The sequence below is a fragment of the Sphaerodactylus townsendi genome, linkage group LG06 (genome assembly GCF_021028975.2).
Source record: "Sphaerodactylus townsendi isolate TG3544 linkage group LG06, MPM_Stown_v2.3, whole genome shotgun sequence".
In the NCBI taxonomy this organism is placed as follows: domain Eukaryota; kingdom Metazoa; phylum Chordata; class Lepidosauria; order Squamata; family Sphaerodactylidae; genus Sphaerodactylus; species Sphaerodactylus townsendi.
The window spans coordinates 42,685,926-42,707,549 of record NC_059430.1 but is presented as its reverse complement, the minus strand read 5'-3'; the positions used below and the strand labels follow the sequence as shown (position 1 = coordinate 42,707,549).

The 21,624-nt window shown below is 38.1% G+C and overlaps 1 protein-coding gene across 8 annotated transcripts in view; it reads left to right on the top strand.

Moving 5' to 3' along the window:
• Window positions 1–21,624, top strand: part of LOC125434394 (activating transcription factor 7 interacting protein) — a 128,563-nt gene that overhangs the window by 86,785 nt on the left and 20,154 nt on the right. For all 8 annotated transcript variants that reach the window (XM_048499705.1, XM_048499709.1, XM_048499704.1 and 5 more), the window contains exons 5-9: window positions 3,369–3,506; window positions 4,761–4,826; window positions 6,786–6,859; window positions 11,215–11,303; window positions 16,659–17,315. In XM_048499705.1, the coding sequence (XP_048355662.1) occupies window positions 3,369–3,506; window positions 4,761–4,826; window positions 6,786–6,859; window positions 11,215–11,303; window positions 16,659–17,315 (1,024 nt within the window). The remainder of the gene's footprint in view (window positions 1–3,368; window positions 3,507–4,760; window positions 4,827–6,785; window positions 6,860–11,214; window positions 11,304–16,658; window positions 17,316–21,624) is intronic.

Sequence of the window (21,624 nt, the reverse complement as noted above, 5' to 3'; positions counted from 1 at the left end):
CCCTTTATAAAAGTATATGACTGTGGAGAAATCTGGGGGTGAAGCTTTGGTGGACTAAGCATCTAGCCAGAGACAGCAACATACCATTTTTTAAGAAGTCAATTTTCTATAGACTATGAGAACAAAAGCCTGCCATTATCTCAAATGCCACTTTTTAATATAAACAATAGACTTTCTCAGCCTTCATGAAATCCTCTATAATTATCCTGATATACTCTGATGTACTGCCTCCACTCTAGAAATTGTATCTGGACACAAACTGCAGCTGTTAAAAACTTCAAAGATTTGTTAATTATTAACTGTTCTGACTTCACTATTGGGGTTAGTGTATTACTCTGGGAGAGGGGTTTCTTTGTGCTCTTATTTTGGGGAAAATTTTTTTTATAAAAAGCAAACTAATCAAGCCTCACAACACTCTGAACAATGTCTGTGAGCTCATCAGACATGATTAAACAGCTCCAATCCATGTCTATGCAAATCAGTCAAGCAGAAAATAATATGAAAGAAGATCTTCAAAGCCTAAAACAGGAGCTTAACCAATTGGAACTCAGTATAAGAACAGAGTTCAAGACAGAATTACAGAACTTCAGACAGGATGTAACATCAAGTTTGACTAAAATTAAAAAGCACATTCAGGAGAATGCACAAGATAGAGTAAACATAATAAAAATTTATTTGAAAATGTTTGCCAGTTAGATGGCCAAGAGAAAAGAATACGAATTGCTGGAGAGAGAGTTCTAGAAATATAGACAATTGAGAAATCTATGGTTTGAAAACATTCCCGAAATAATAGGCAAAAAAGATCCTGAAAAAGAATTTGGTGAGATTCTACAAAGATTTATTACAGCTGGTGAGGACATTTTTAATATTGAACAAAATTTTACGGAATTAATTCAAGATTTCCCACCAGAAATAAAGTTCCAAGACATATAACCATATTATTTACACATAAGAAAACAAGGGATTCTAACTTCAGAAAACAATGGTCTGAACCACTAGTTGTAGAAAAGTCTGGGATAGCCACTCTATCAAGATTTGCCGAACACTTATTTGAGGAAAAATAATTGAACTCAATTTCCTAAGACAGATTCTTCTGAAAAAAGAAAATACCATTGAAGAATTTTCTTTGCATCAGAAGTGCTTCTAACTTCAGGGAAAATAACTATAGAAACAGTAAGCCAAGCGAAAAACTGACAATACATCTAACAGGTGAAGACTCCTTTGAAGATTCAAGACCGGATTCCTGATTTCTTCCACATCAAAGCAAACAAAAAATCACCACACCATTCAGTAGACCAGTGAGCTTAAAGGCAACTTTGGAATTCTGACACAGGCTAGTCAGATGTAGAAAAATGTAGAGCTCTCAGATGTAGAAAAATGAGAGCTGTCTGTATCCCTCCAAGTGACTGTTTCTGTTTAATATTGAAGTCCTTTGCTTTCCAGAAGTAAACATAACCAGTGTTATAATCACTAGTGTCTCTATGAAACTTATGTTGTTTAGCTTCCAAAATTTTATTAATAAAGACTTTCATATCTTCCTAGAAGGTATGCATTCGTTTATCAAAGGCTTCTGTCTATTTTTGTGTAAAGATTATATGCTATCAAAATATGATTTTTGATGTTTAAGAAAAAATAAGTTATTATTTTAACAGAATCACACAGTTATTGCCCTGTTGGGTAAGGTATGTCCTAGGTGTGAATTCTTATTATACTTAGCCTCTTCTCCCTTTTCATGGTAATTGAGATTTACAGCAGGATGAGTCAACATTGCCAGGCCATGAATGTTTGCTTCTAGCTTATATGCACTTTCTAAAAGATGAAAGTTTGGCTCAAGACTTGTTATTTGTAAGGCAGCTAAGAACAGCTACTAAAGGGGAATAGATATTTTCTGCTGTTGAGCAGGTTCCTCCAAGACAACGAAATTCCACTTACTAACATACTTGCTTGTGCATACCATTGGAAGATGGAGGGTGCATACCATTGAAGCACCATCAGTGACTGATCACTACCATGGGTATGTTTCTTATTTGACAAAAGCAGTGCTAAATGACTTTACCACTGATTGTGTCATTCATCAACAACATTTGGTTGCAGCACTCCTTGTGATCGTCTGCACATGTCATTGCACACTGTCATTAATGCAGTGAATAAAATTAATGCTCATGCTCTCAATTATTGACTTTCTGGGAGCTCTGTGTTAAGAATGATTAAAATTTTTAACATTTTCTACTTTGTTGACAATTGAAAAGCAACTGTGTGAGATTCTTCTACAACTTCTTTGACACTGTTGTGGAGTTTTTTGAAGACACATATGCTTTGCTCAGTGATGAACTCATAAAGATCATGTATGTGTGTTGTGGAGTAAGTGCCATCAAGTAACCTCCAACCTATGGCAACCCAATGAATTAATGACGTCCAACATGTCCTTCTATTTACAGCCTTGCCTAGATCTTGTAAACTGAGGACCATGACTTCCTTTATCATTTTTTCCTTGGCAGCCTTCAGCAGAACTTGAAAGCATTCTGAGCCCTTTGGGGGAGGGCGGTATAAAAGTGGAATGAATGAATGAATGAATGAATGAATAAATAAATAAATAAATAAATAGTGCAATTTAGCTTCAGAAATGTCTCCTATCACCAAAAATTCACCTGGATGCTAGTACTGCAGCTAGAAGAAGAAGAAGAGTTTGGATTTATATCCCCCCTTTCTCTCCTGTAGGAGACTCAAAGGGGCGTACAATCTCCTTGGCCTTCCCCCCTCACAACAAACACCCTGTGAGATGGGTGGGGCTGAGAGAGTTCCGAGAAGCTGTGACTAGCCCAAGGTCACCCAGCTGGCATGTGTGGGAGTGTACAGGCTAATCTGAATTCCCCAGATAAGCCTCCACAGCTCAGGCAGCAGAACGGGGAATCAAACCCGGTTCCTCCAGATTAGATACATGAGCTCTTAACCTCCTATGCCACTAGGAATCCTGGGGCAGAATATCATTCTCTACTGAGAGAGCAAGGAACATTGGTACACAGCATGAGTCTATGTTCTTCTCAGTGGATATCTGGTTGTACCCTGAAAGTGGTCAAGGTGAGCAGGCAGCAAAATAAAGGAAGTAGACATATAGGGTGAATCAGTGTGTGTGTGTATGTGTAAATTCCTTATGCACACAGTAACCATCTCCTTAAAACCTGTGTCCTAAATTATTATAGACATGAAAAAATATAGTAAGTGCCATCATTACTTTGTATTCAATTCTGATGTACATAATTTTTTTCAAATAAATATAATCTGCTTTTAATAATGGTGGCATATTGAATATACTGACTGTATTGTGCATCAAATGGTAACCCTGTAATTTATTCTTTATGTTTTTACAGATTATCCAGAGGTTTCTTGAAGAAAAGTTTAGTGCCCTGCAGTATACAATCTTTGATAAATCGCTAGCAGATCTGAAAACTAGAGTAGATAAGGTTGAATGTAACAAGAGACATAAAGTTGCCCTTAATGAACTACAGGTATGTGTGTTTAAAAATTAAAAGTCATTTTAGCTTTCCCTCATTATATGTTCTTTTTTTCTCATGCATACTTTGTTTATCCTCAGAAATTAAACTTTACAAGCAGGCCACATGTCAGCTATAGACAAAATAGAAACTCAGTTTTTACTCTTGTCGGTTGCCCTGGTAAGAACAGAAAATAAGGATTCATGAGTCATGGGCACTCATAAGACAGTCATCTCAGTTCAGGATAACCAAGACTGATGGGAAATCTGCAAGACAAGTGCAATCAATTGTGCATGTAGATCACTGGAAGAGAATTACTACAATGAAATATAAAGCATAAGCATAAGCATTTTAAGCATAAGCATAAGCATTTTATTGTCATTGTGCACGCACAACGAAATTTACAGCAGCATTCCTCGATGCACACAATTTCAGACTCATACATCATCATCCTCCACCCATCCCTACACAGCCCCAAATACATCAATATGAAGCAGCGGAGTTTAGCATAGCCACAGCTCTAGAGTAGAAGCTGTCTCTAAACCTCTTTGTCCTAGTTCTGAGGGCCCTGTATCGTCTGCCAGATGGTAGCAGTTTAAAAAGAGAGTGTGCTGGATGAGACGGGTCCCTCAGAATATATAAAATATAAAAATTGTAGGCTGTTCTCAGTGAAGTTAGGTCTCACTGCTGTTTAAAGTAGGACCCAGATATAATTTAAAACTGTGCACCTGTTAAAATCTGGCTTGTTCCCTTGTAAGTTTGGAAGACATATAGTGGCAGGATTCACTGCTTGGATCCCCTCTGGAGGCGGTGTGGCAGCAGCACCATCCCCTGCCACTGCAGCCCTCTGGATTGGGCTGTTGTCATTTTTCCTTATTAGGAAAATTCTGTACCAATTAATAATAATGATGCCTTTTCAGTGGCAGACTGCTCTTTTACTTAAACTATTGCATTTTGTGAAGGGCTGTTATAGCCACAGATCATGAAAGAACTTTACAGTTATATATTATTATTCTCTACATATAGATATATTACATATATATGTAAAATAAAAGTAAAAATGCAAAAAAAATGAATAAGAACATACTTGGAAATCTGTACTTATGTTTGTAAATATGTTTTCTATAGTTGGTTGTAAGGGGGGCATTCTTTGTTTATTACAGGGTTTTTAAAAAGCTTTTGTGTTGATCAACAAATGACTAAATAAATCTGAACTTAAGATAAACTGAGTACATACTTAATGTCTTATTCTTCTCTCCCTTCTTCAAGGCTAAAATTGCAAGATTGACAAAACGTTATGGAACAGTTAAAGAAGATCTGAAAAAAAGATCTGATGTAAGGCCAGAACTTTATGTTATTTTTCTTTTTACTGTTAAAAACAAAGTAATTACCTTGATGGGGATAATTTTGGATCTTACTGGAATGAAACCAATCCTTTTTCATTAAAAAAAAGTCCGTAGAATTTTAGGAAATAATTTGATATTATTTTGGGATGAAATAGGGAAGAGGAAATTTCTGTAAATTGCAATGAGGAGAGAATATCTTTTGGAAGTTTAGAGCAGACAAAAAGTGACTGTATTGAGGTGTGGGTCTTGTCCAGCAGTGGCCTCATTAAAATTTAGCTGTGGCTTGGTGATCTGTGGATGATTTGTATACTTCATTAATATCAAGTATGATTTGTCAGGACATGCTGATGCTATATAATTGAGCATTTTCCTTTGAATCATTGCAGGTGTGTTTTATGAGAGTAGAAATGTTATTTTAAAAAACTTCATAATATGTAACCCATGAAGTGCAGGGTTCTCATCTATATGAAAAGAGGCTTAATTTCTTACTGTTTTAAATAAATAGTAAAGATGACCTTCCTTTGTTATTATTGTTATTATTGTTATTATTTTTATTACTACTACTACTACTACTACTACTACTACTACTACTACTAATAATAATAATAATAATAATAATAATAATAATAATTCAATTTGATAAACCGCCCTACCCCCAGAGGGCTCAGGGCGGTGTACAACAACAAATAACAACACAATAAAACAAATCGAATAGCCCCAATTAAAATAATACAAAACCTTAAAACTATAGCAGCAGTAACCTTCAATAAGTGATTAATAATAAGAGACGTCTGGCATCAGACCCCAGTGATCAAACCCTGGGAAGGAGGGGGTTGGCAGATGGTCAAATATATAGCCAGTGCGCAGGGCAGCAAAAGGAGGCAGGCTCAGCGGCCGGCCCCCCCAAAAGCCCGGTGGAACAACACACTTTTGCAGGCCCTGCGGAACTCTCCAAGGTCCTGCAGGGCCCTAACTGCTGGGGGAAGAGCGTTCCACCAGGCAGGGGCCAGGGCAGTAAATGCCCTGGCCCGCGTGGAGGCCAGCCGCATCATGGAGGGGGCGGGGACCACCAGCAGATTTACCTCCGCTGAGCGGAGGGCATGACTCGGGACATATGAGATTTGTAACAAAGCTAAAAAAAGGGATAAAAATGCATTTAACAATTCAGAAAATTTTACGAACTAATATACAAATGAAACCAGAGTTTTCTCTTTTGGGACTTATGGTCAGACATCCCCAACAAAAATATTATCACCAGCAAAAATGGGAAACTTTAGCTATACCTATATTAGAAGAATGGTTTGTGATGTTGTTGAATGTAATGATGGCTAAATTTATGTCGTTGATTAGAGAAAAGAACTTACTTAAATTGTTTAATAATTGTCAACCCTGATAGACTTTTTGTGTAAAAAATAAAAAAGTGATTTGATGATTTGTGAATTTGAGGAATAGAAGAACAAGAAACTCCGGGGGAGGGCGGTATATAAATATAATAAATAAATATAATAGATATAATAGAGAAAAGTGTGAAGGTTATTATTAATAATAATAATTAAGAATGTTATAATCAGAGATCCAGTAGTGAGTCTTAAAGGTATGTTTATACTTGATGCAGTCAAAATTGGGAGCCCCCCCCTTTCCCCATTATATGTACCTTTTGTGTTTTTTCTCTGTTGTTTCTTTGTTCGATCTCTGCATGGTTTTAAAATCTTAATATTGTTTCTCCTTGAAATTACTGGCAAGTTCAAGGGAGGGTAGTGCAGCATTACAAATCACAGCTGTGGTGGTGCAAGCAGATTTACCAGTAGTTTATATTGGGATCCCAGATTCATCAAGTAGAAATATGTTAAGTTATTGAAAGGGAAAAGAAAAGTATGTTTGGTGAATAGAACAAACATATATGAATATGGAGGCCATTGGTCTCACTTTGACTTCTGTTACTTTATAGAATCCACAAAGCACACCTCAATCCCCAGGAAAAACAGTGGGCGACACAGGCGGCATTAACAGCGCGGCATATAGGTAAGATTTGCGAATATAATATTGCCTATGAGTAAGTTTGTTGTGCATTTTTATCCCTTGCTGCTGTTAGAAAGATAAATAATTTGTATTAGTTCTCTTAAGAATTCTCTTTCATAGGAGGACATCTTTGATGGACATCCCTTTCATCAACTATGGAGATATGGACAGTCGCAGCTTCACTTAACATGTCCATCCCAGTGTAACGCAGCTGCACCCTCCCTGAATTGCACTGCCCATCCAAGTATTTAAGTGACTTCCACCAGCTCAGTGTTGTGACTTTCTTTAAAACATCATCAGCAAATCTATGTTTCTTGAATGGTTCGCCACCAGATCTGATGTTATAGTTGGCATTAAGAATGGATGATCGCGGGATAACTGTATCATAGCTAACTCTTCTTCAGCACTTAAGGTTTGACTTTGGTACTGATTATTGACAATATTTGCGAGAAAATGAGCTGGAAATGGTGTTCGTCCCATTCATTTTTTTAATGCTTACAATTTAATTCTGTCACGGCAGAGTTTGGTTTTTAAATGCTCTCTTAGTTCCTTCTAAATTTCAACCGCAACAGTAATAAAACAGCTATTTTTCTGTGCTTTGTTTAAAGCTTCTGAAATGGGACTCAGAATGTTTATCATATATTCAACAATTCTCTTAAGCCCAACATGAAGGCTTTGGGCCATGATCGTGCCATCTACTTGTTCACAAAATTGTATCAGAATAGGCCAGTTCTTGGTATATTACTCAAAACAGTAAATTATATTGTTCCATCTAACATCTTGTGGGAGACTTAGCTTGGTCCACCCATTACAAAGCAGCTGCTGTAACAATCGATGTTATAGAAGTATTCAGCAATTTGAACAACAATAACCTTTCTTTCTGGAGCACTAAAGTCTTTGGCTAAGAGATACATCAGATGAGTACTGAAGCCATATGTTATTGTCTTCATTCTCTTCTAAATTTCTTCTCATCTTTGACCAAACTGCTTTTGTAGTTTTTACTACTATTTCTTGTCAGAATTCCACTGTGTATGCATTTTCTGATATATCAATTGTTTCTGCAAAGACATTCTCTTCTGCTATTTAACAAGCATATATAACAGGGTCATTGTGGAGTTAGGTTGGCAATTTTACACTCAAACCTTATTGTATGCTGATCAATTTCTTTGACACGCTTTATCCAGCAGGTTCACTGCAACAACTTCACAGCTGCGTGAACTGTATCCTGGACTTAAATGACAGAATCACATTTTGAATCTTTTTAGTAGTATTTCTCATGGCAGTTCTGTCATTATTATCAAATCCTGACCTTGATATTTCATCTTTTTTTAATAGTGCAAACTAAGAATGTCTTTTTTTAGTGATCTTAGAGTCAAATATATCACACAATCTTGGGGGAGATTCTTATTTTTGCTGCCACTGACTTCATCCGGTAGATTTGGTCAACAGTGAGTTCCATTTCTTCAATAGAAAGAGACATAAATATTTCCAATTCTGGAATAAATTATTTTGAAGATCTTTGTCCTTTTCCAGAAGAGCTCTTTTTCTCAAAGCACATTCTTTGCATCAGATCAAACCAAAGCAGTCCCTTCGCCTAGCGCAGAATTACTTTCATATTGATGTCAAGTTTTATCTCGATGTTTTAATATTTTCTGTTACTTTTTCAGGTTTGTAACCATTCCTTTAAGATCTTCTGCCACCTCCCCCATAAATTTGTCATTGTGATCCATCTTCTGTTTCATCTTAGACTTCTCTTTTTACATAGAAATAAGTATTTATTACACTCTTTGCAATAGATCTGTGCTTGGTGCATCCAAGAGAACACGCCCTTTTCTTTTAAGCCCTTTCCGCAAGGTGGAAAGGGTGCCTCTCCACCCGCAGAAATTATGCCAGTGGAGGGGAGGGGGCCATTCACATGGGAGCGTGCGAGCGGCCCCCTCAGAGGCTCTTCTGCGTTCCCCCCCCACTCACCTCGTCCTCCAGCGTCGGTCTGGATGGATGCAGGGATCCGCCCATGCTGCCCTCTGACCTCCAGGGGTCGGAGGGCAGCGTGGGCGGGTCTCAGCAGCCCTCCAGACAGACGCTGGAGGACGAGGTGAGTGGGGGGGGGAAGCAGCGTCGTTGGTGCGGTGCTGTTCGCACCACGCTGATGGGAAGGTGACGCTTTCCAAAAACCTCCCTCGGGAAGGGAGATAGAAAGCGGCGCCTTTGCTCAGGGCCGCACAGGACGGCGCTGCTGCGTTGCAGCAGTTCTGCCTGTGCGAACAGCTCCCCAGGGACCAGTGTTTTTCCATCCCTGGGCCGTTGTTTTTGGCCCCGTGCAGAAAGGGCCTTAGATTCAGTCTTTTCAAATTAGATGCTGTTCTAAAATTTTGCCTCTATATATCCTTCCTGTAATGTATCTTAAATAGAAAAATATCTTTGTATAGATTTTTCTTCAGAAAGCATTTTACCAAACAAAATCTAATTTAAATAAAAAAGGATTTACTTTTTTAAAATCCTGAATTTTTTATTTTAAAAAATCATTGGAATTTATCTACACTGTTCAGACCTATGTGTATTAGTCAGAACAGACATGACTGTCAAAGTCCGTAGATAGTTAATAGACATGATTATCAGTGAACAGGTTGAGGTGATGTCAACTGACTCCACTTGAGTAGTTACAGAAGGTAATGATCTTCAGGATGATAGCATATTGTTTTGAAATTCCTAGTTTGTCATGCAGAAAGATTTTTCACTCTATATGAATGCTCAGGAGTAGACTAGGTAGGCCCTCTCTTGTACACCCACCAGACAAGTTTCTTTGATTCGTGAAATAGTCAAGAGCTCCTTGTGATCTTAATTCACAGGCATTGGAGAGCTATAAGGGATAAAAGTAGCACCTTGAATTGGGCTTGGGAGTGGATCGGATACCAGTGTATTGCTTTAGTATGAGGGTCCAGTGCTCCCAATATCTGGTCCTGGCCAGCAATCTAGCCACAGCCCCCAAGGAGAGCACATTGCAATAATCTTGAAGCCACAGGAAAGACCAGTACATCTGTAAATTATTCAGGTTCCAGTCTTCCACCTAGACCCAATCTACCTCAGGTGGAAGACGAAAAGTCACAAATTAGATTTGGACTTTATGAATCCTTTTGTTCTCTAAATTTATTTTTGTAGGACACAATATGGCACAATTTTCATTTTTTTTCACACACACACACTTATTTATGCTGTCTATGAATAGTTAGCTTTTGATGTAATGAGCAGACTTTTAGTTAGGAAGGTTGCAACTGTGGAAACTTAAACGGAGGAGGAGGATGCATGGCGATGATGTTGCAACTTTGTCCTTAACCATTTACACATTCTACTTCACACTGATCATATATTCCTTTTGGCTTGGAATCTCAGATATGCATACATTGCCCCCTCTTCAGCAGTCACCGTGCTTTTATATTCGAGAATTGCTGTGGTTTCTGCAAGCTCTGAAAGTGTGACTTTTCTTCTCCCTTCACAGCAGTGGTTCTCAATCTTCCTAATGCCATGACCCTTTAATACAGTTCTTCATGTTGTGATGACTCCAACCCTAACATTTATCCATTTTACAAATGGAGAACACTGATGCAGAGAGTCTTAGGCGACCCCTTGAAAGGATCATTCAACCCCCAAAGGGGTCACGAACCACAAATTGAGAACCACTTCTTCACAGCATGCATTTTACTTCCTTCAAGTTTTCTTGCTCCTTCCCCCCATCCCCACAACAACAGTTTCTTGTACTATTCCAGCCACCACTTCAGAAGGATTGAAAAGGCTATTTGTTTTCCATCACTAGAGCAATAGACCCTGAAATTGAAATAACATTTACATGGTCTAGCAAATTAATGCTAGACCACAGACAACACCAAAATAGACAGCAGGAGGTTGCATGGAGAAAACATGGAAATGGGACACGTGAAAAGGTAGATTGACTCAGCTAGGGGCATTTTGTAGTAGAAAAAATTCCCTGCAAAGCAAACAGCCATGGAGTAAGTAGTGCATTCATAAAGGGCCCTTGCCTCCAAAGCTGATGAGAGAAACCTCTAGCAATCAAGGATGCCTTCCATGTCTCCAATGCAAGGACATACTAAGTCCGATGTACTGTTATGTTCAAAACTAGGAATGGTTCCTGTACTGTTATTTTCCAGAGAATCAAGACTCCTGAAGACTATATTCTTTTTTCTTTGGGTTTTTTTCCTGATTCTTTTCTGAATGAAATAAAAAAGTAAAAAAGCTTTTGGTTCACATAAATATGGAAAACTCTGATGACAAAAAACTCTGGAATAATTTTTTCTCTGCTTCAGCTTCTCATGGTACTATTAACACACATTTGTATTCCACAGAAATGCTGGCACAGTGAGACAGATGCTAGAGTCCAAGAGAAATACAGGTGACAGCACACCAACTACTTTTCAGGCACCTGTTAATACAGGTAAAAACTCCTTTCTACCTCAAATGTGTACATGTATGTGGTTCTGTGCATGTGTAAAAAGAAAAGTATATCAATGTTGTTGTCAAGTAGTAGCTCTTCTGTGGAAACCCATGGATAGCACTGAGCAACAATGGGTGCTGATGGAGCAAAGAGAAACTTTGGAGAGTGTTCCTTTACAGATGTGCACTGCTAGATTGTTGTTTTTTAATTGTTACTTCGCCACTGTGAACACAAAGTGCTTTGCCTTCAGTTCTTTGGTTCCTCTGGATTCTCTCCTCTGTCCATTACCAGACACCTATCCACTTGGAAATTGGGTCAGAGTGGGGCATTTATATGGTTATCTTTATCTTCTCTTTATTGATGAGCATTGCCACGCAACCTACTGGGAGGAATATCCACAAGCAAACTTTCCTTTCCTTTCAGATTTCTTCTTATCCTTTATTCTCATTTGTTCTTCTATTTCTTGATCTTACCTCCCTCTTCCAATGTGTTAATTCTTTCCTACTGTCAATGCCAGGGCAAAGATTAATTAGTACCATAAATATCACACTTCTACCTAGTACTCCTTTTTCTTAACATAGGCATGCTGATTTCATTATGTCATATACTTCCTGCATGCAGTGGGTATGTTAAATCCTGTTAAGTTGCTGCCAATTTATGGCAGCCCTATGCATCAATGACCTCCAAAGCATCCTGTCCTTGATATAGCCAACTGATATTGCAAACTGAAGGCTGTGGGTTCTTTTATTGAGCCAATCCAGCTCATCTTAAATGCAACTCCTTTCCTACTGCCTTCAACTTTTCCTAGCGTTATTTTCTTTCCTGTGAGTCTTTTCTTCTCATGATATGACTGGAGTACTATAGCTTCAGTTTAATTATTTAGGTTATAGGGAAAATTTAGCCTTGGTTTGACATAGAACCCATGTATTTGTTGTTTTGATAGTCCATGATATCCGCAACTCTCCTCCAATACCATATTTCAACTGAACAATTTTCTTTCTGTCTGCTTTCTTCATTGTTAAACTTTTGCATCCATTTATAGTGGAGAATACCATACCTTGACAGTTTCCAAGAACACTTCCTAATACTTCAGGTTCTTTCCTAGCTCCTTTATGGCTGTCCTTCCAAGACTCAGTTTCCTCCTGATTTCTTGTTTGCAGTCTCCCTTTTGGCTGACTATTGAGCCAAGGAATGGAAAATCCATATTTGTTGGCATATTCTTGTTAATATTTTGATGGACTCACTTTCTGTAACTTGAAATACCTCTGGTTACTCCATCTATTCCTGGTAATTTGCTTCTTGCAATTGCTTTGGGTTCAGCTTCCACTTTGCTTTCTAAAACTTCAGGTTCTTCATCAAAAAATTCTTCTTTGAAGAAATCTGTCATCCTTTCATGTCTTCTGTATATATCTTCAGTGTATTATTACCATCTTTTCTTTATTTTGTCCTGAACAGTTAATGCATTTCCTTGCTGATTTTCCAGTATTCTGGTTGTGGTTTGAATTTTCCTTTGATCTCGTAGAACAGATCTCTTGTTCTTCATTTTTTGTTGTTCTCTTCTGTTTCTTTGCAGTCATTATTATAATTGTCACTGAAAAGCTGCATTAAGAATTCTGATTCCATCCCTGTTATCTTTTACTTTTGCTCCTCATCTGTCTTTTACGTGTATCATCAGGCATCCATCAAGGCTTTTAATTTCTTTTGGCTTCAGGAATAGTCTTTGGTCATTCTTCCTTCAAAAATCTATTATTTCACCCCATAGTTTTTCTAGTTCACATCCAGCTGAATTTAGTAATGCAAATTGTTCTTTATATGGTCTTTAAAATCTTCCAGAATTATTTATATTTGAGCACTGGGGTTTAGTGTTTTTCTTCTGCTTTATTCTGATTGCTTTATATTAATAAATTCATTGTCTATACCATTATTAACTCTTGATCTTGCATCTTCTGCTTCTGATTATGTAATTGATTTTACTTGTGTTTTGGCCATCTGGTGATATCCATGTATATAAGCATTTGTTTGGTTGCCTAAAACATTTGTTTACAGCAAACAAATTGTTGGCTTTACAAAATGCTTCGAATTGCTGTCCTGCTTCTTTTTATAAACTTTGTTCAAATGTTCTGACCATATGTGATTCTGCTTTGTCTCATTGTGTTCCAGTCACCTATGATGATCATGGTATCTTGTTGCAGTGTGTGATCAATTTCTTCGTGGATATTTGCACAAAAGCTTTCAATTTCTTTCTCTTCAGCATCTGTAGTTGGGGCATAAAATTGAATGATGTTTATGTTGAGAGACTTTCCCTGAAGTCTGATTGATATTATTCGTCAGACTTTGCATTATATAATTTTTGTTTACATGTGCTATATCTTGCCTCACTATAAGAGCAACACTGTTCCTTCAGAGTTTGTTATTTTCAGAGTAAAACACTTGTAACTTTCTGACTGAAAATGTCCTTTCACAGGATTACAATGTGTAAACGTTCCATGCTCATTTTTACAATTTTTAGTTTACCTAATTTATACTTCTCACATTCCATGTTGCTATATACATGTCATATAGCTTGGACTTTATTTTGCATCTGTTCACATTGGCAGCTCAATGTCCTTTCAGCTTTAATCCTGTTGCATTATTAAGAACAACACTATTTGTGCTTTGAATCTCTTCCAACTTGGGGATCCTGTCTTCTATTATTGTATCTTCTTTCATTTTGGATTGTCTCATCAAAGAGTTTCTGAGATATGAGAAGTAGTTTACCATTGCCTTCTTCTGAGCAGTACTAGCCTGAGTTTGCTTATCACTGCTGTGGTCTGTGCTTAATTGTAACTGCTGTTGTCTATGAAAGTTCCTCTGCCGGTGTCAGTTTCCACTGCTGCTGTTGGCCAGGAACTACCCTTCAAGGATTCCTCTGCCCCCATCACTGTTAGAATAGTCAGTTCTCTTCTGCTGAAGTGACCACTGGTTCCTGAATAGGGTAGATACATCTTAGTCTGGTGTCTCAGCTTTCATCATTCTTCATTAAGTGACTCTCCTAGAAGTTTAGACTAAAGTCTAAACTAGAGACCCTTAAGCACCAAAAATGCAATCATGGACACCAGGGAGTAAGAGGTATGTATATTTATTTAAGCTGCAGCAGAAAACTATAGGCATTCTGACTCCAAGGCAGAAGCAACGATTACATTTCAGGGTGAGCATTTTATAAGAGTACATCCATCCATCATTGGTACTTCATATATTACATCACTTCAGTCCAACCTCTTACATGTCAATACAGGTTAAGCCCTCCATTCACCACTACACAGGTCTCATGATCTAAAAGAGGCTGGCACTTAGGTCTAGTAGGAGGAGAATGTAATATGGTAATAAGCAACTAAAATGTAACGTAATATGGTAATAAGCAACTAAAACGAGAACAAAATATGGTAATAAGCAACTAAAAAATAACACTCTTTTTACAAAGGCCACTTTGAACACCATAAAACAATAAACTAACCACAGCATAACACCCTTATCTTAAGGAGAGGGGGAAGCGCCTAGCTTATTACTTATCAGAATGCAGAGAAGAGACTTAGTGCTTTCTATAGCATTCTTGAAGTTCCAGAACACTTTGAATCCCTGCAAAATCTATGACCTGCACTTCAACATTTGGAGGATGTAATTCGCTCATCAGACCTCCCCATTGACAGGCAATGATGGCATCTTTCTTCCTGGCCAGGTATCTTAAAAATGGGAGAAGGGATCCCACGCATTTGAGATAATACCATAGGTTATTGCAGTTTGATTGGCTGCTTCTACAAGTAAGCATTTCAGCATACATTTAAGCAAGTAGAAAATTCCAGCAATACCCTGTTGACCTTTATTTATATATCTTAAGAGGCTATATTTTAAGGCACAAGTCATCTAAGGCACGATTAATATAAAGTGCATTAATCTAATATAGTTAGTACAACATCAGAATATAGTCTTTAAGAGAATAATAGCATTTATTTCTTAAATGCTCTCTCACTACTCCCCCCTTTCAAAACTCAACAAGTTACTTATAAAGGGAGAGTACTTTGAATATCCAGAATAACTAGGTGGAGGATCTTGACACACATAAATCTCAGAACAGAGAGGTAAAGATTTCAACACAAACAGTGATTTTCTCTAGGAAGTTGTCCTCCCAAATGAGGATTTATGCACATAGAGGAACATATGGATATTACAGCTGGGGCACACTGCACATAACAACATACTACAACCTCTATTATTACTTCTTATATCAAAAGAATCAATAGTGATTTTCAACCCTGATAGATTGGGCAACCAATTTAGAGAGCATCAGTCCAAGATCGACTTGTGCCAACTTCACATTTATATGTAGTAATAGGTAATAAAATGTAGTAGCACTAACTTTAGTATAGACTCTTATAGGACACAGATCTTTCTACTTATTAAAAACTCTAACAACAGTACCTTAAATGCAAGGGTAACCTGCTGTTAGTCTTGTATACTTCTTAAGTACAGATAGAAGTGAAGATACATCATAACCCTCCAAAAATACAATACCATTTTACTCTTAGTGGTCATTTTGCCCCAGGATTCAGTAAGGATCCACAGTAAAGAAAACCTGGCATATCTGTAAATTTTTATTTATGGATTGTTAATGTAAATGCCAAACACTAAAGTAGCCTTTATGTTGTATGTTTGTTGTTCACAGGAATGTGTTAACAAGCACAGATAATTGTTGCCATGAGAATTTCAGATTACTGGCTTGGATCAGATTCTGTGAGAGTAGAATAGCATTTGTGGAAGTTACCATTCTGATTTTGTGCATCCCCAAATGATGGCCACAGGTGGTGTTGGACCCCTAGGAACAGCATGGTTGCACAATGAAGATTTGCAGTGAAAGGGAAGAATCAATAAAAATCACTCCCACTATCAGAAAGCAAGCTACTGTCTCTTCATTTCAACTGGAATTTTACTTCGCTTTCTTAAAACGATAATTCAGTGTTGTAGCATATATTTTATGGTGTAGTAAAGAGTGTTGGACTAGTATCTGAAAGGCCCAAGTTCAAATCCCCATTTTTGCCATGGAAGCTCACTGGGTGATCTTGGACCAGTCACACACACTCAGCCTAACCTACCTTACAGGGTGGTTGTGAGGATAAAATGGAGAAGAGGAGAATGATGCAAGCCCTTCTGGGTCCTCTTTGGGGAGAAGGTAGGGTAAAAATAAATAAAATAATACTCAAAAGTGCTGGTTACCAGGATGAACTAATACTGCTGGTTTTATTTTCATTCAACTGTATTGAATAAAATAGCTCACTTGCCACAGAATGTTGACAGTTATTTATCTTTTGACCTTTTCTGTAGTGTCTGCTACTAATCTCACAGCTCCTCAGACAGCAGTCAGTGGACATCCCAAACCACAGACTCCAGTCACTTCTGCGCCTTTGACTTCTGGCTCTTTGACAACCTCCGTTCTTCCTGCAGCGAATACAGCGACAGTGGTTGGCACTAACCAAGTAGCCAGCAGCAACACACAGCCTGTATCTGTTTCACTGCAGTCCTTGCCAGTAATACTGCATGTACCTGTCGCAATGTCCTCTCAGACTCAACTCCTGCAAGGCCATACTGGTACCTTGGTTACTAACCAGCAGTCTGGAAGTGTTGAATTTATACCTGTGCAAAGTCAATCTAATGTTGGCAACCTAAGCAAGACTCCGTTATCACTGTCATCTGCTAATTCAGCAAAACCAAACAACAGCCCTTCGGTACCCAACTCTAGCATTCAGAGAAACTCTCCGGCCAGTGCTGGTTGCTCTATAGGGACAACTCTGGCAGTACAGGCTGTCTCAGCAGCACATCCTGTTGCACAAGCCTCAAGGACCACTTTGGCTACTGTGACTACAACAGGGATATATACTCCCCCTACCAGCAATAGGAGTTCCATACAAATGAAGATCCCTCTGACGGCCCTGAGCAGTACTGCGCCTTCTGAAATAAGCACCTCAGGCGCACCTAGAGTCGGTAAGTTATGTATGCTCATAGTGTGTATGATAGAAAACCAGTGTACAAGTAGGGAAACTGGATGTTTCATACTGAAATGTTTTTCCCCACACATAATTATCAAACTCATTCATTTCTTTTAAATTGTCAGTACAGCTAAGTAAACTTGCTCTGCTTGCAAAATGAGCATAAGTTTTTATGTTTGTGCTTAAGGTTACTGTTTGCTAGCAAACAGAATTTAGTGACTATTGGAAGAATTAAAATGTTGTGATAAAAGAACCTTGCAAGTAACCCTGCAGAAATTAGAATACCACGTCATTTTTCTAACAGTTTTCTAGTCCTTTCATTTATTAATTCAAATACGTATCCCATGCCTCACTTCTTGGCTCAAAATGGCCTCCAGTTCTTAATGAGATGTAAAATTCAGATATGCTATAGTTATATTGAGAAGTATGAGAGTATTCCTTGAGGGGTGGGGGGGTGGGGGAGGCTTTATGTAATAATATTGTTCCTAGTCAAACCTAAAATCTGGACAAAATTGGTAAAATGAGTTTTATAATATTTAAATTGTGTTTTAAAGTTTATTTTAAAGTTTGAGATACAATTGACTGTTTTTAAAATCTAATTCAAAATGAGATCTGGACTTAATGCAAAAACATGTCTTAAAACTTAATTTATGATCCTTTTGTGATCCACAGTACCCTTTCGTGAACTTTTGAAAGGCTCCTTTTCTTTGTAAAGAAAAATTAAGGAACCCCAGGCATCATCCACTGATCCATCTCATTCACCTCTTATGTCTAACAGTTTCCTGACATACTTAGCTTTGTCACAGCTAGTGCTGCAAATGTTAAAAAAATGCAAGGATATATGTACAATAATGAAAGGGTTACGGCCCCATCCAAATGTGGGGTGGGGGGAAATCCACTGTTGGGAGCGCAGTGGGACCCCACCAGCAAATCTGCCCTCCCCAAGGCAGTTGCCCTGGCGGAGGGGTGAATCTTCCTGTGCAAGGCAACCACATCCTTCCCTGGTGGTGGGATGCTGCACTGGATGCCACGTCAGCAGCCCTGTGCACCCCTGGAATAACTGGGGCGTGGCTGGGGAAGGAGCCAGCATTAGTTGACTCCCACTTTGCCATCAACCCTTTTGCACTGGTGGCTGGAGCATTAGACTTAGGCCACCTTTTTGTGGCACAAGTCCATTAAGCCCAATTGGCTTTTTCCTGTTTATAGTGTTCCCTCGCCATTGGGAAGCCTCTTTGGAAATGACAGGATGGGCTCCTGGCCCATTAGATGGGGCTGTTAATAGTATAATTCTATAAATAGTTACTCCAGTCTAAGTCAATTGAAATTAATGGGTGTAGACTGAAGTAACTTCGCTTAGGATTGCACTGCTAATCATATAACATTGTTAAATACTTGCGAATGTGTCTGTTAGTTAAATGCTATCTAGATATAGAGAATACTGAAATAACCAGCATAATTCTATCACCCCACTTCCCTGAAGGAGCCAAGCTGATGTCCCCCTGCAAAATAGTGTGGTAAATTGCAGACTATTTTGTAAATTTGTGAAAAATTTACATTTGCTGTCAACTGTTTGAACAAGATCATGACATCTCAATTAAAGTATTCAATGTTGTCTAGAAATACAGAAGAAATATTCAGTACATGAAAGCTATATTTCTGTAGTTCTGTATAAACGGGAAAGATTTCTGCTTTGAGATAAGCTTCTAGAGATATTGAGGAAAGAAATACCTACTAACAAAGTTAAGTTGCCGGAAGCAAAATCCTTTATAAGTTTTTTCTTGCAACTAGAGTGGACTTTATACTCCATGGATGAGAGGAGGGCCCTTTCCTTCTTACATCAGCAGGATTCATCCCATAATATATAGGCTTGTTTTTATGCTTTTCAAACCATAAGAAGGGACAGTGTGTGTTCTCACAGAGCTTTAGTCACTGGATCTCTGTGAGCTGAATAAGGCAGTACCAGTAACAGCTCAACCAGAGTAATCAGCTCCACACAAACACAGGACAACTATAGACAATAGCAATCAAAGGGAACAAAGACCAGGATTCAGATGCATTCACCTATTGACCTTGCCATCTTCATTGTTACTCACATGCTACAGACTTCTTTGTGACTCACATGCCAGGCTACTCTATTCAGATGGCCTCACCTTTTGACCTCACAGTATATATACTCCACTTGCTTTCCATTCCTACTATCAGATCCTCTGAAGATGCCAGCCACAGATGCAGGCGAAACGTCAGGAGAGAATGCTGCTAGAACACGGCCATACAGCCCAGAAACCACACAGCACTCCAGAGTTGTTGTTGTTTACATATTTGGCCTTCAGCAGATGGATTCTTCTTTCTAAGCTCTGCAAAGCCTTAATCTGAGCTGTCCTAAATTCTTTGGAATCTTTAAAATTTTTGTATCTCTTTGCAGGTAGATCAGGTAGCTAGTATAATTTGTGTAATGCCCAGAGATCGTAGTAAAATAAAAACAGCTTACCTCTAACTGTTGATATTCAAATGATTGTCTAGGTATTCATCCAGTCTTCCCACTTTCCCCACAATAGATAATACTCTTTGGATGGAAATGAACTGGAAAACATGGCTCCTCTCTTCTGGGCATTTTTGATCCTGTACATTATTATTTTTAACAGTAAAAGGATGTTATGTAAGATAAATTTATACTATATCCAGTGATGATGTATAAAAATGCTCAAGTTTTAATACTTTAACTTTAAACTCTGCACAGACAAATTCTGTCTAATGTGTATTCCAGGTTACATGTAGTTAATTATGACCTCTCTTCACAATCTCAAATAGACAACAAAACCAGAAAATATAATGAAACCTTGGCATATCATTAAATGACCATTGGTATTTACCCATGAAGGGTCCTTCTCCTTTGAGTGGAAGATAACATCTGGGGTATTTCCCACTGACCAATCAGGGAGGAACATCAAATTCTTGCTTCCCTTATGTCACTGGGACATGCCCCTTCTTTTCCAGTTCTGGAGACTCCAAATAGCAGTTGAAAACAAATCTTAACTGACAGCAGGTATATCAAACACCAGGGAGGAAAGGTTAGCAACCAAGTAATATATAGAACAGGAAGCAAGATCAACATGCTTACACATGTGCAACAGTACAGTTGCCTGGCAAAACTGAGAGAGTATAATGACTCAGGAGGGCAGATGTCCTCTTCTGCTCAAAGAAGAAAGGATCCTTCATGGTAAGTACCAGTGATCCTTCTCTCATTGAGCTCAAGGATATCTGGGGATCTCCTGTAGCAGTGTCTCTTAATTTTGGGTGGGGAATCGCTCTCTGGTTCCTTGATGTGTTGCAACATCTGTCAGCCAAAGGCTGCATCCGAGGCACGGTTTAGCTTGTAATGCCTGACATAAATTGAAATGGAGGACCACATTTCAGCCTTTCAAATTTCTGCCACTGACGCATTCTTTGCAAACGCTTCATTGGTTTAATCTGAGTATACCAAATGGGTGGAGAATACTGTGGGAACAAGTAAACTCTGAACCTTGTATGGTTCAGCTATGCAGCTCCTGAGGCATCTGCTAATTGTTGCTTTTGATATCTTGGAACCTTTATTTGGGTTGGAGACTGCTATAAACATCGAGTCCAATCTCCAAAAATCGCAAATTCTGATGAGGAAGGCTTTGAGACACCTGCGTGCCCAGATTTTTAGAATGGATTACAAGAATATATTCTAGACAAAAAGCAAGAATTTTAATCAGTGGCACCTTGACAGAAAAGATCCAAATTGAAAAAGGAATAAGGCAAGGATGTCCATTGTCACCATTACTATTCATACTAGCCCTAGAATTCCTGGCAATAAAGATCAGACAAGATTCAAAAAATTACAGGTCTGAAAGTAGATGGAAAAGAATGTAAGATGAAAAGCTATGCAGATGATGTAGTACTGACAATATCTAGTCCTAACTTCTCAATAAAACATTTGATGGAGCAAAAAGAACAATATGAACAATTTGCTGGATTCAAAATAAATCCTATAAAAAGAAAAATTGTTACAAGATTTTTAACCAAACAAGAAATAAAAGATATTGAAGAGATAACTGGCTATGATGTTTCTACTAACAAAATCAAGTATCTGAGGATCAATATAAACGGTCAAATTAATAACTTATTTCGAGATATCTACGGGGCGACTTGGAAGAAGATTCAAGAAAACCTACAAAGATGGTATACTCAAACTATCCTGGCTAGGAAAAATAACAAATATTAATATGAACATTTTTCCTAAGAGGATTTTTTTATTTCAAATGCTGCCTTATATATATTAA